The 13,255-nt window shown below is 41.2% G+C and overlaps 1 protein-coding gene across 5 annotated transcripts in view; it reads right to left on the bottom strand.

Moving 5' to 3' along the window:
• The window catches only part of EPB41L5 (erythrocyte membrane protein band 4.1 like 5), a 52,279-nt gene that overhangs the window by 7,482 nt on the left and 31,542 nt on the right, over positions 1 to 13,255 (bottom strand). For all 5 annotated transcript variants that reach the window (XM_071435236.1, XM_071435234.1, XM_071435235.1 and 2 more), the window contains exons 17-22: positions 7,935 to 8,092; positions 7,339 to 7,433; positions 2,244 to 2,372; positions 1,634 to 1,695; positions 874 to 984; positions 228 to 321 (exon numbers count right to left, since the gene is read on the bottom strand). In XM_071435236.1, coding sequence (XP_071291337.1) covers positions 228 to 321; positions 874 to 984; positions 1,634 to 1,695; positions 2,244 to 2,372; positions 7,339 to 7,433; positions 7,935 to 8,092 — 649 coding nt within the window. The remainder of the gene's footprint in view (positions 1 to 227; positions 322 to 873; positions 985 to 1,633; positions 1,696 to 2,243; positions 2,373 to 7,338; positions 7,434 to 7,934; positions 8,093 to 13,255) is intronic.

Genomic DNA, 13,255 nt, shown 5'->3' with positions numbered 1-13,255 from the left:
TTTAGAAAAATAAGAGTTATGCCATGAACTGGAAAGGACACGCAGAAATGGCCTTTGGAAAGATCTGTGCAGTGTCCCTGCCTGCTTCAGAAAGCACTCTCTGGCATTCCCCAGCGGCTGGCATTCACAGAGCTATGAGAGGCATGCAGCAAGGTCTGCTGGGCTTGCCTGGAGGCATCAGAACTCAGAATGTGACAGAAACCTTCCAGGCTGGCAGGTGGTGATACCTTTGAAACAGCGGCCTCCTCAGCTGGAGCCAGATTAGCTGGAATTAGCAGGTCCTCATGGTTAGAGTCAGCATTGTCCTCATTCAAGGTATTACTGAAAGGGGAAAACATCCTCATTAGCACTCTGCCTGGATAGCATGGAACAGGGCTGCTTCCCGGACAGCTCAAAACCTTGACACCAGTTCCAGGGAGGCAGACAAAAGACTGGTGTTCGTATGTTAATGTAAATGCCTTCCAACTACCTCCACAGATTACTGCTCTCTCCCACAGTTCCAGCTACAGCTGTGCATAGACCCAACGGTATCCGTGTCTTCTATCTCAAAGGAGTTTCTTCAGCCCCTGTGTCTAATTTGCCTGAAGCCTTCCCTGTCATCCTCTTATCTTCCTCTTTAGAGTCAGGGGCAGCAGGATGTCAGGAATCTCAGTCCTTTCACAAGATGAGAGAGATTCTCTTACTGCTTGCAAGGATACTCACCCCGAGGCCTGGCCCACTGATTAACTGCTGCAACGGTAATTCAAAATGCATCCCTAAACCTAATTAGATGTAGCCGAAATGCTCAGCAACTGTTCCTCATCTTTTCAGCCCTCATCATACCCTGCACGTGGTCCCCTTACCCCAGAACCATGTTTCTCCAGAGTCACTTACGGAACAAAGGTGTTTGAAGCAGGGATTGCTTTCAGCAGCTCTCTTGGATCTTGAAATACTGGACTGGTTGCTGGGGGACTGCTCTGTGATTTGCCTGACAGGATAAGGTTCCTGGCACAAAACAACAAAAACAAAAAGAGAAAACAGGTACAACCTTCCATGGAAAGCTCTTTATGAATCACTTGTTACAACAAAGTTTTGGGACTGCTAATGTAGATTTTATTTGTACATTTTATTTACAGTATCACCCTCTGCTCTTTGAGATGTGCCACATGTGCATCGTCACAAATGATCAAGAAGTTAGATGTGGTAACCTTTTACATTTTTTAATTCCTGCTGTCCCACTGGACCTGCAATCATTTCATATTTAGTAATTCTTAGGAAACTGGCACTGCAGGAGTTTGTATACAATTTTTTTTCCTCCACTAGAAAACATCTACTGTGAACAGACTCATCCCCTCTTCCCACACCGAAGTTGTTCACATTTCAGAAATAATTAGTGATTGAAATTGCTGTTGTAACAATGGTCATCAGGTATGGGAGAATAAAGAGCATCTGTATTATCTTGTATATAATAACACTTAGCAGTTATAATCCTGGTTTTCTTCTCAAAACCACTTCACACTCACGAGGTTAAGGTACCCTATGCAAGGTAAAATGCAATGGTGACTGAGCCACTGGCAGACCACACTAAACTGCAGATTCTCAGTTCTGCAGTGAGGTAACTAAATGACATGTTTCTTACAAATCTATTCACTACCTGGCAGCAGCCTCCTGAATACTGGAATTCTTGACACCTGTCATGCTGTCATCTTTTCCAACCTGAGAAGAAGAAATGAACAGAGACAGACATTTCTGATACCTGTTTGCATCTTGTGTCAGTTCTGAGATTCACAGTAGAGTGTCTCTATCCCAGCACAAAAAAGTGCTGTTCATCTACAACTCAGGGACTTAGAACATCAATTCCATGACAACTTCAGTGCAGAAATAAAAATAGTTCACCAACAAAACCAAATAAAATACTGTTATTTGCTAAGGAATTTACTACAATATGCAAAAAGCCCAGTCTTAGTGAGTTAATTGCTTGATTAGAAGGCAACCTCTGGAGGTTACCTGTCTCAATGACCTCTCAAACCAGGGCTTGCACACGGTCTTGTCCTGTTACCTGCTGAGTATCATCAAGGACAGAAATTCCTCCTTGGGCAACCATTCCAGTACAGAACCATTATCACTGTGAGAAGCCCTTGACAAAAGCCTTGGACAAGGCTCCTGGAACACCCTTATCTGCAAGGCACCTTCTCCAACACCAGGCAATTGAAGAGAAATAAAACATTTGAGAGCGTCACAGCTCTGCTCAGTCGAGTATTTACCTTGTGCCCTGCTTCTGCCTGGGCCTTCAGGATATTGCTTTTGAGATCTGCTGGAAGCCACTTGGCTGCTACCATTGGGCTCTCGATTGCATTGTTAAGACATTTATCTGTCAACTTCACCACTTCATCCTAGACAGGAAAACATCTTTATCAGAAGCAGTTTCCACATGGACAAGTCCGGGTGGAAGTTTATCAACATCTCTAAATAACAAGGCTCTGAAACCAAAGAGAAGTCAGCAGATTTATATTGAAATGAAAAAGCAATTTTTCCTTTATTTTGGAACTCAGTTATAATGTTAGCAACACATAAAGGAAAAAAAGCACAATGCTTGAATATGGATATGCAAACTGCTGTGCTAAAAATACAGTGTGCAAGAAATGAAGTGCATCCTAAAACTGCAGCCTACTTTACTGAGAGGAGATTAATATAACAGCCATTATATCAGGTCAGGGTAGCCTAAGTAAAAGTTGATCATTTACTCTCAAATGCAAGTTGGGAAGATTTTTAATTTAAAATCCACTTATAAGTTAGACCAAGAGTTTAATTAATGTGCTACTAACTACCTCTCCCACCACTGATTATTTCAGAGCAAACTGGCAGCCAGATACATAATGAAGAGAAGTAAGAACGAGATACCTTTCACAACAGTATCTTTCATTATGAGAATTTCATTTCTTAATTATAAAATGTTAATTAAGCATTCAATCTACTAATTGCTATTTGATTAGTGGCAGAAGTTAATTAGCTGAGTGAAAACTAAACCCTGTGACCTTCCTTCTGAGGGTATGACTCAGCAGGGGGAGACAGAGTCCTGCTTTCCTCACCATATGCCACGGTCTAGGGCAGGCCGTTCCCCCTGTGCTGCAGGACTGCCCTGAGCAGGGACAATCCTGCTGCACTGCCACCTGCACCAACTGCAGCGTGCCCAGGAGGAACGGAGCACATTGCAAAGAGAAGAGCAGAACAGAGGAGTTAAAAAGAGGTGAACACCTGTCCCCCCGCAGCTCTCCATCCACTGTCAGATTTCTACATTCCCTGGAGACACTGCTGAGAACTTGTAGTTATTTTGTCTTTAGAGAGGGGAAAAATATTTCCTTTTTTTTTTTTTTTTGTCTCCCTCTAAATCGCCTTTTGGGATATCCAAACAAGATCTTAGGAGACTATCTAAAGGAGAATCCATTTTCAAATTTTGACCCAGTCAGCAATGAACTTCACAAAATATTCAAGCGTCACTGTCAGCATAAAAAGCTATGAGGACCAACAGTACTTTTAAGTACTTTTATTTCAGAGAAGTTGCTGGAATTACCAAAAGGAATAATTACAACTAAATTATTATTATTTATCCAGCTGCAGCACCCACTGAGATAATCTTTAAGTCTTTACTGGACCTCACTGAAGCAGATGCCATGTGTGACACTACCTGTACAGGATTTTGAATGCATTATTCCACTAATACAATAAATCAGATCATTTTAACTGAGCACATCAGTACACTGGTGCTTGAAGTACCATTTTATTGTTTAACTTCCTCTCAGCTTCCTCCACCTGAAAAATCAATTTAATTAGGTCACTCTAGTCTATTAACAATTAGACTCCCTACTTTTGAAAAAGCTTAGCACAATTACAGAATATTTTAATTTAATAGAGCATAAATTTCATACCACCAAGGAAGCATTTCCCTCAATATTAATGATCCATTTTTTTCGACCCTATTTTGCACTTGAAAAAAGCATAGGTGTCTTACAGTTTTTTTAAATGAAAAAAGCGTGTAGCTAGAGGGAAAAGCATCCAGCACCTGCTAATGCCTCCAGATGTCTAATTTACAAGACATTTCAGGTGTTCACACAAAATGGTGAAGCTGCGGGGTTTGTCATTATTCCAGCTCATTAGGAACGTCTGCTGTTTCCACGGACCAGACAAACTACACTTGTACTGTGTTCTTCAATTAAAACATGGAGCTAGGCAGTGATGCAAAAAGGCAAGGAAAGATTAAAGGCAGTAACAAGGCATGTGATCCCAACCCTTTGTGCTTTTGAGTTCTGTTCCCAGTGCCACTAAAAATCACTTTGTGCAGGAAGATGGAGCCTAATACATGTACATTTTGAACCAACTTCCATGCATTTACAGATCACAACAAATTCAGAGAAAGTAAACCCTCATGTCCTTGTATTTCTGACTCAGGAGCAGACTTTGAAGACGGGCAAACAGGGTGAACCTCTATTGTTCATTTCCCTTCAGAAGCTGATGAAAGCAGAGCACTGGTGTATTTAAAGCTATTTGCTCTCTTTGCCAGATCTGGTCACTGCACTACTGAAAGCTGGGAACAGGACAAAGTGTCATTCTTCCATCCCAGCAGATTTTGGCAGTGAGCAGCAGAGAAAAATGAAGCCATTCATTCCCTGGCTTCCTCTTTTTCTCTAGAAGAACAGGGTAGCTAGATAAATATTTCCCTATCAAAGCAATCAATCAGGATTGATTGATTGCAAGCATAGAATTACATAAAGATGACTGTCAGGCCATCTCTATCTCCTGATGGAAAACAGTTAAAGATTTTTAATTAACAAAGCTGAAGTGAGTTGGCATATAACAGTGTCATGAAGTTCAGGATGCAGCTCTGCCTTCAGGAGTAGAAAGATAACACTTTCTCCCAATGCATTTTCCAAACCTCTTATGTACTGTAACAGTTTCTGCATGTGCTGAAATTTGTAATCACACACCTTCAGAGAGAATGCTGCAATACTGCATTCCCTCTGAAATAATAGCAAGCTCCAGGATCTAAACTTATTGCAAGGTTTTAGCAGATATATTGCAGTCTTATGCAATTCTGCCATAAGAGGATAGCACAAACACTTTTACTAACAGATTAAGAAAAAAAGTAAGTACAGGAGAAGAGCCCACAGGTACATTTTATAACAAACACCATAAATGAAAGCTTCTATGTTTTCTAAAGCAGCCTTCAAAGGCAGGAAACAGAATTTTTAATGGTGACTTTTAGGTCACTCTTTTCAGGACTGGTTTTCAAACCATTAACCTTCCCCTCTGAAGGGTGTGCTCATTTGGTGCTACTGTAACCTACATGTCTTTGCAATCTGAAGCATTGGGAATTTCAAGTATGCAGAGAGTCTCTAATCTTTGTCTATCTTTTTTAAACAAACACTCTCAAGTAACTTCTTGGTAAGCTACATCATAGGCGGAAAAGTTTTATTCTGTCTCTTCTACCCTAAAAAATCCTCCAATGATCTACTCTTACATTTTCCTAATAAAATTTGCACTTCCTTCTTGAAGGCTGAACTGTGTTTTACCACCTATTGGCATACTGTAGATCCATAATTCTCTGTTATGCAAATGTTCTTGCTCTCTAATCAGATTACTGTCCTCCCAGTATCTATAACCTCTGAAGTTCCTCAGCACCTTATGTGACAGCAGCTGGATGACTGTGACTGTTCTGTATTGGCAGCTGTTTGTTAGATTAGCTCATTACAGGAATCTTAGCTTGCTTATTATAAATCAGCCACAATTTAAAAACCTCTGAAACAGGTCCGGGCCATTCTCTTTAATGAACCAATTAAATGTTTTCCACCCTCTCTGTCTGAACTAAAGTGGAGCTCAACAGGCTAAAATATTCTTAAATAAACTGTGTTCATTTGCCTTAGTTTATGTGGAAGCAGTGTTTCAGCATAACAGGACCGACAGTCTACTGACTAATCTTCTTAGAGACCTGGTAATCTTTTTAATGCACTCACCAAGCAGAGAGGTGCACCAGGCAGCCCTGACAGCAGCCCTTAAAGGGGACATGAGCCAAGCAGCCTGCAGCACCACCCACAGCAGCAGCCTCCTCTCACTTGGAGGTGGAAAACAAACGCTTAGGAATGGGCTTAGCTCAAACACACACTGCTGAACACCTCTCCTGGCACCTGGTTCCTGTTACTATTGAGGGAGCAAGAAAAATCATAGCTGCTTCACTCAGAGCTAGATAAATCCTCGGGCCTCCCTGCAAGGGAGGGTAGCCCAAACAGAGATAACACTGCCAGGTGTTTCACTCTCGCTGCTTGCTCAAAACACAAATATCTCCCAAAGCTTTTGCATCAGAGAAAGCAGAGTAATGAAAAATACATTTCATTTTTAAAGCTCATTAAAAAAACACAGAAGAATATCCTGTCTGGAGGTAGTTGTCTGATAACTAGTGAATCTATCAAAGTTCACTGCTGTTGTTAAGGGAGGATCCTGGCTTCTCCATCCCTTCTAGCAACAGCACTTATTTTCACTATGGCCCTGGCATTTCTTTGACCCCTTCCCTGAACCTATTTAACTCATTATTTACCAACTTAAAGAGCAAACTAAAAACCTAAAGAAACCCAGCACCTCGACAAAAAGTTCAAAACAAAGGCAGGAAAAAATGTTTTGCCAGTTTGTAGATATATTTGTTCAGTGAAACCTGCAATGATTCCTGGTGGTGAGAGAGGAGAGGGAAGCTGAAGAGGAAGGAGGGAGAAGAGAGCCCCCACCCTGTTCGGGGCACTCAGGCTTGTACTTGGCTCAGCTGCCCGTGAAGTGCAGCCTGGCTTGCTCAGAGTGATTTGAGAGCAGTAAATCAAACCATATCAACTCCTCTTTGTGTAAACAGCGAGCACCAACACCTACATCAGAGAGCAGGTACAAACTGGCCACTTAACAGGAGGGATGGATCATCAGCAAACTTGACTCAAAACAAAGCATCAGAACAACCTTCTTGGAATTGAAAAATGCCAGGAAAGCAGCTCAGCCCTTCCAGACAGAGGGTGAACTACCCAACACCATGCAGGTAGTAACCTACAGATAAAGACAACTGACAAACATTTCAAGCATTTATGCCTTTTACTCCCACTGATTTTAGAAAATCTCACCAGGGTACAAGTCTGCACACATGCACCTCTGCCCCCATCTTTATCTCACTGCCTTGTCACACACAGGTTTATAGATCATAAAGCATTTGTATTTCCATTGCTATCCCCCAGTATGACTCACTCATTGCAAACAGAGCAAGGCAAGTGGAAGGCTTTTCAGAAGGATCTGAACAAGATCCAGGACCGTAGCAGGGGAATGAAGGCCAGTTACCTGGATGTTTATGTTTACATTGGGACGCTCAGTCGGCACTGGGCTGCTGCGCTCTGTCTCCAGCTGTTTCAGTTTCAGGAATGTATCTTCAAATGCTGAAAAAGACAAAAAAGGTATAATCTTCCTAATGTTCCATGGAGTTATTTGACTTTTAACTTGCATTATTCCTGAATACTAATTACATCATTTTGGAGTTGTGCAAAAAAGCACAGGGATGGGGGAACAATCTACTTGCTCAAGCTTCGGTGCAAATTTCAAGCCTGCAGACTGTGTGCACCAAACGACAACACTGCACTCCTGGGGGCTCATTGACCCAGCCATCCACACAGTGAGCAACAAAACACAGAGTTAATTGCTTAGATGGTTGCACTTTACTGTATTTGTGGACAAAGTCACATCCAATGTAGAACTGACATTTTACTTGTATCGCTGTCCTTGTTGTTCCAGTAATAGGTAAAACTGTCCTTATGCATGTAATCTAAGGGAGCATCCTAAAACAATCCTGCATTTTTCATAAGGAAACAATCTCACATCAATCTATTATTTAATCTTGATCTCACACATCACAATATGGAAAAATCTGTCAGTTTGCTTACGATCAGAGTCTGCTTTGTCTGCAGCAGTTTCCTTTGTGCCAGGAGTAACAACCTCTTCTGAATCTCCTGCTGCCAAGCCAACAACTGGACGGCCCAGGGCATCATCCACACAAGTTTCTGGCAAGTCTGTGCTGTCTAGCAAATCAACAAGAGGTATGCTGCAAGGGCAGAAAGATGGGCAGAGAGACACACAATCATGTTACCACTCTTCCTGTAACAAGAAATAGCTTTAACACATGCAATGTCTTTTTTAAACCTGTCTTCTGCTGATCAGCCACAATCTAGAAAAACTGTTTCAGGTACCTAACAGACATTGGTTTTCAGCGAGCTTAAGAAACATGAAAAAGGGAACATTTCATATTTGTATAAGAGAGTTCTTAACAGAACAGATCCATGTTGCCTGCTGTGTCATTACACAGCAGTAGAAAAAGTGAAGAGAGAAGAAGGGAAGTTTTTATCCATGAAATACACTCTTTGGAACAAACACTTGCAGTTTTTCTAAAAAACTTAATGTACCCTTTAGGATTTTACAAGAAAAAAAGAAAAGTTAGGGCAAGGGAAGTTGGTATCACAAAAAGCTGTTTGTGCAGCACTTCACCCAACACTGGTAAGCAGAACAGAGGGCAGAAGGGTGCACTGCACAGGACTGCTCTGACACTTATGGTCAGGCATACCTAGAACCAGTTTTGTTAACTTAGGCAGAGCAATGAATGAAACCTTAGCAGTCACAGTGTTTTAAGTGAACCACAGCGTGTACTCTGTACCCTGTCAGGATCACTTGTTTCACCTCTCTTGGTTTCTGATGGAAATGTCTCCTTTTAATTTTGTCCTAGGAGCTCTATTTTCAATGAACAAGGAAAAAGAGCTACAAAAACAAAAATTATATTACGATGTTTATGTTGAGCAAGCAGTCAGGAATCTCATACATCTCTCTAAAGCTTGGTAACAGCTAAAGCTATCCTAAGAGCAAACACAGAAACCACTGCTGCACAATGCAATGGTTCATCAGACAGCCTGTGCACACAACTGCAGCTTTATTGCTGCCCAGCTCAATCAACAACCACTCTCTATCAGCAATCACAGTTTGGCTGCAATATTGATTTAAGAAAAATCTATCAATCCCTTTTGCAAGTCCTGTCCCAAATATGAGAACAATGATATCAAGCCCATACCTACCACAACAGAATAGAACCTACCCTTAAGCACAGACAAGAGACATTTTCTACTTGACAGTTTAGACCAGCTTCTCCCTTACCACTACCAGGTTAGTGCCTCATGCCCCGCTCCAGGCCCTGGAACCTGGAAGCAATGTCCTGTTGTCACTACAGAGGCTGCAGGGAAAAACTCCTTCCCTTCAGCTCAAGCACACAAAGAATTCTTTCAATGTTAAATATATACCTCTGAATCAGATTACAGGATATCACTGTTCTAGTGCTAATAATGTACAAATCATTTTAAGTCAATTTATTGCTGTGAGGCATATTGAGGCCACTGGCTTGATTCTCTTAAAGCAGTGCAATAAGAAGCTACTAGCAAAGCAAATAATAGGGAAAATTTTTCAACTTCCTGTGCAGCCTGTCTCTGCACCACTAATGGGAAAAGGCAAACAGCACACAGTCTTGCAGAGAGGGAATGACAGATACTAATAGACAGGAAGAGATGCTCTTCCAATTAAGGCAACAAAGAAAGTGGGACTGAATCCTATACCTTACTTTGCTGATACATGAGTCGAAATGTTTTATAATCTTCACATGGAGACAACAATTTTCTTCCTATTTTCTGACAATTTTCTGTAAATAGTCTCCAATCTTTAATACGACCACCATTTTAAGAAGTTCAGATTTTACCTATACCATGCAGTTGCTGACACCATGACAGTTTGAAGGAACTTTCACCCCACATCAGGACAGGGCATCAGGGAAATGAAATGAATTTTAGATAAACTAAAGGAAGCCTCCTAAGTCAAGATTCAAGTAGGAATTGACCCCTCTTGCCTTCAGACCGACTGAAACACCTCCTGAGCCACCTGAGACAGGCAGTCAGTAAGAGGCAAGTCGTACTTGAGAGACCCTCAGCTACTGGAATTTGCAGGCATGAGTTCTCCAAAGAGCAGCAAAACCTTTGAAGCCTCCCAGACCCTTCACCCTCTTCAGAGCACCAGCAAGAAGATTACCAGGCAGGCTTCATAAATGGCCCAACCATGAATGCAAAAAGCACAAAAAACTTGAATCACTGCACAGAATTTCTGACACCTCTTACAAAATACTGACAAACTGGCACACCAGCCATAAGGGAAATTGTCCAAGGCTTCCCAGGAAAAGTAGGGCTTCTACCAGTCAGCTCCCAGTACTCAGGAACTGAACAGGTATTAGCCTTCCACAAACCTGCATTTACCCACACACAAAGGGATATTTTGCATAGTAATAACTGCTAGGTTTTATGTCTTCAACCAACTTCTACCATCATATTTTAAGAAATATTCTCTGGGAAATGCTGATAAAAGATACCAGGAGTTCAAGCCACATAAATAACGATGAATATAAGGAATAATGAAGGGTTGCAATGCATGTAAAGGTCTGTCAACACATTAATAAGTCACTACATGCTCAGGGAGCTCACACAGTTAAGGCAGTAGCTAATGCATTACCCCTTCTTTTTGCCTGGCCCATATATTGGTATAAATAGGTACCACACTGCATTCAGTGTATAACATGACTGAGAAAGCTCTCAGTTAAAATGGTGTGAGATACCTTGTCTTTTTCTCGCTCAACTACTCAGACATTATACAATACTGTAAACAACTTATTTTCATTTGCATATTCTCATGCAACTTTATAAATAAGAAAGGAACAAATGGGTTTGCTTCACTCCAGAAGTTTACAACATCCACCATTCCAAACCTAAAACTAAAAAGAGCACAAGAGATTGTTCCAATTAGCTTGGTAGGTGTCACAGATCTTTAGTTTACAGCTTGTTCATACTTTTTTTTTAGCAGTGTTGTAAAATAGAGAGACATACTTCATTAGCAAACTCTTTCCCCCCATCAGATGTGGGGGTGAGGAGGCCAAAATATCTCATGCAATATTAAGTTCTTTGCTGAAACGTATTTCTTGGTTCTTCAGGTCTGGATATCCGAAAATAATGTTTTTTTATTTCTGGGCTCTGTGGCAATTTGAAACATAGTGAAATAATTTGAAAATAATTCAAACAACACCTTTATCCTAAAAGCTACATAATTAACTATAATTAACTATAATCCTGTATTAACTTCAAAAGCCCTCTGTCACCATTTTCCCTTCTTTTTTTTTTAATAGGAAAAGAATATTGCAATTTAAAAGCAACAAACTTCACAAAACACAAGAAAAAAGTTTGTTCAAGGGTAAAGGTTTGTTCTTCATGTTGTTAAAGGCCCCCAAGAATACCATTGACCCATGAAGCTGGAGTCTTAACCTCTGACTTAACAATTAACCTTGTGAATCATATGGTAGGACTGGTGTTTGTCAGGAAATCTGTTTCTTTTCAACTGGACCAGAAAAGCAAAAAAGAAAGAAAAAGCTGCAAAGCAAAAAAAAATTTAAAAAATTACTCTTTGCCTTTTTGACAGTTCTGTTAAATTTATTCTTAAAAAATTTAAAATAATTCTATTCCATTTCCAAACAATATTTCTCAGAAGAGGTCTTATTGAGAAAAAAAAGGTTGGTTTTCAGATCAACCACATATCTTAGATATTTTTACATGAACATGGTTCAAAAGGGCCAGTTACATCCTCTATTTCTCAGATTTTTGAACCCATATTATAACCCACTGGTCATATACGCAGTTTTAAAATAAATGTGACTTCCTGCACGGCTCTCAAACCCAGCTAAAAAAACTGGATCTTTCAGTCATTAAGAAAAACTTTAACACAATCTTAAAAACATATCTATCTATATGCACACATAGATAGATATATATACTGTTTTTAAAATAAGAGTAATGTGTGGCTTCTGGTCTATATGTCGTTTTTCTTTAAAGACTCACTACCAGCAGCACAATCTGCAGAGCCTTTGTAATAAAAGCTTCTGCCCCTCTATAGCCAGCTCCGGGCGCGTAGTCCTTGTCCCAGAGGGAGCTCGGGAGGCGATTTCCCAGCCTGTGCCGGGGAGCAGTCCCGAGCTGCGGCCGGCCCACGAGTCACAGCGTGGTCATGGTGGCCTGCAGCGCGCAGGCAGCGCCGTGCAGCCCCGCGCTCCTGGCGCTGCGCTCGGGCACCAACGCGGGGCTCGGTCCGTCCGTGGCGCGGCTCCTCGGCGGGGCCCACGCCTCCCACGCGGCTCCACCACGCTGACAGCGGCCGGCGGCGTCGGGGGGCCTGGAGCGGTGGGGAGCGGGAGGGGGAAAATTAGTCAGCGGGAAACGAGGGGGAAAGGGTGGGAAAGTAAAGCAAAGGTGAGGGCCAGGAGATTGATGCGAAAGGACAAGTCCTGGAAGGTGAATACTGGAGGGAAGAGGCATGCAAGTGCAGGTGCACATGATGACGCTGCCAAATAAACCCTTTTCTGCACAGCATCGTGCACGTTTCTGTACAGGTCTGAATTGACTCTCACGTATATGTTGCTTACACTTCCCAAATGTAAAGCACGTCATATTTCAAAACACTTCATAGAAGTAAGCAAGAATTATGTGCATTTTACAGATGGGAGAAAATAATGGGAATGAGAAACAGACCTCAAGTATACAGCACATTTTGTTTGCAGAAAACAAGTTTAAGTGGTAGCTCTAAAGTACACCTGAAGCAAACACCTAAAGCAATACCAGTTTTAAAAGTGACTGGGAAGTGCAAATTCTAAAGCAAATTGAAAAAAAAAAGTAGAAGAAAATAGAAGCTCAGAAGAAATGAACATTACTGTGCAGAAGCAAACAGTAGAGCAAACAAATCATCCACAATTTAGGTGACTAAGGGATTAATACTATTTAAGAAGCTGTCTGCAGCTATAACTTGCATTAACATTAAAATTTAGCTGGAAAAGAACCATTTTACAAAAGGTCACAACACAAACTAAGACCTCACTTTCCAATTTTGCATATGAAAGCACAATGGCTTGTAAGTTTTAAATTTAGAGTTCCTAAAATCAAACCCACAGAAATGCTGTGCACAGTTATGGCCACTCTTTGCCACAGTTGGTATGAATTCCTCCAAAAGCTAGAAAGAGGTGCAAGAGAGAACATCACTTTATTCAGTCTTTTGAAAAATATTATTATGCAGGAGCCCCTAGCTAGGAAACTGGAAGGCTTTAGGCACAAACATCTCCAAAGCAGAAGGGGTAAGCAATTAATGGAAA

The sequence above is a fragment of the Agelaius tricolor genome, unplaced genomic scaffold, assembly GCF_023055355.1.
Source record: "Agelaius tricolor isolate 1412-34295 unplaced genomic scaffold, bAgeTri1.0.p SCAF_10, whole genome shotgun sequence".
Taxonomy (NCBI): domain Eukaryota; kingdom Metazoa; phylum Chordata; class Aves; order Passeriformes; family Icteridae; genus Agelaius; species Agelaius tricolor.
The sequence above is the reverse complement of the archived record's forward strand: the minus strand, read 5'-3'. Positions and strand labels throughout refer to the sequence as shown.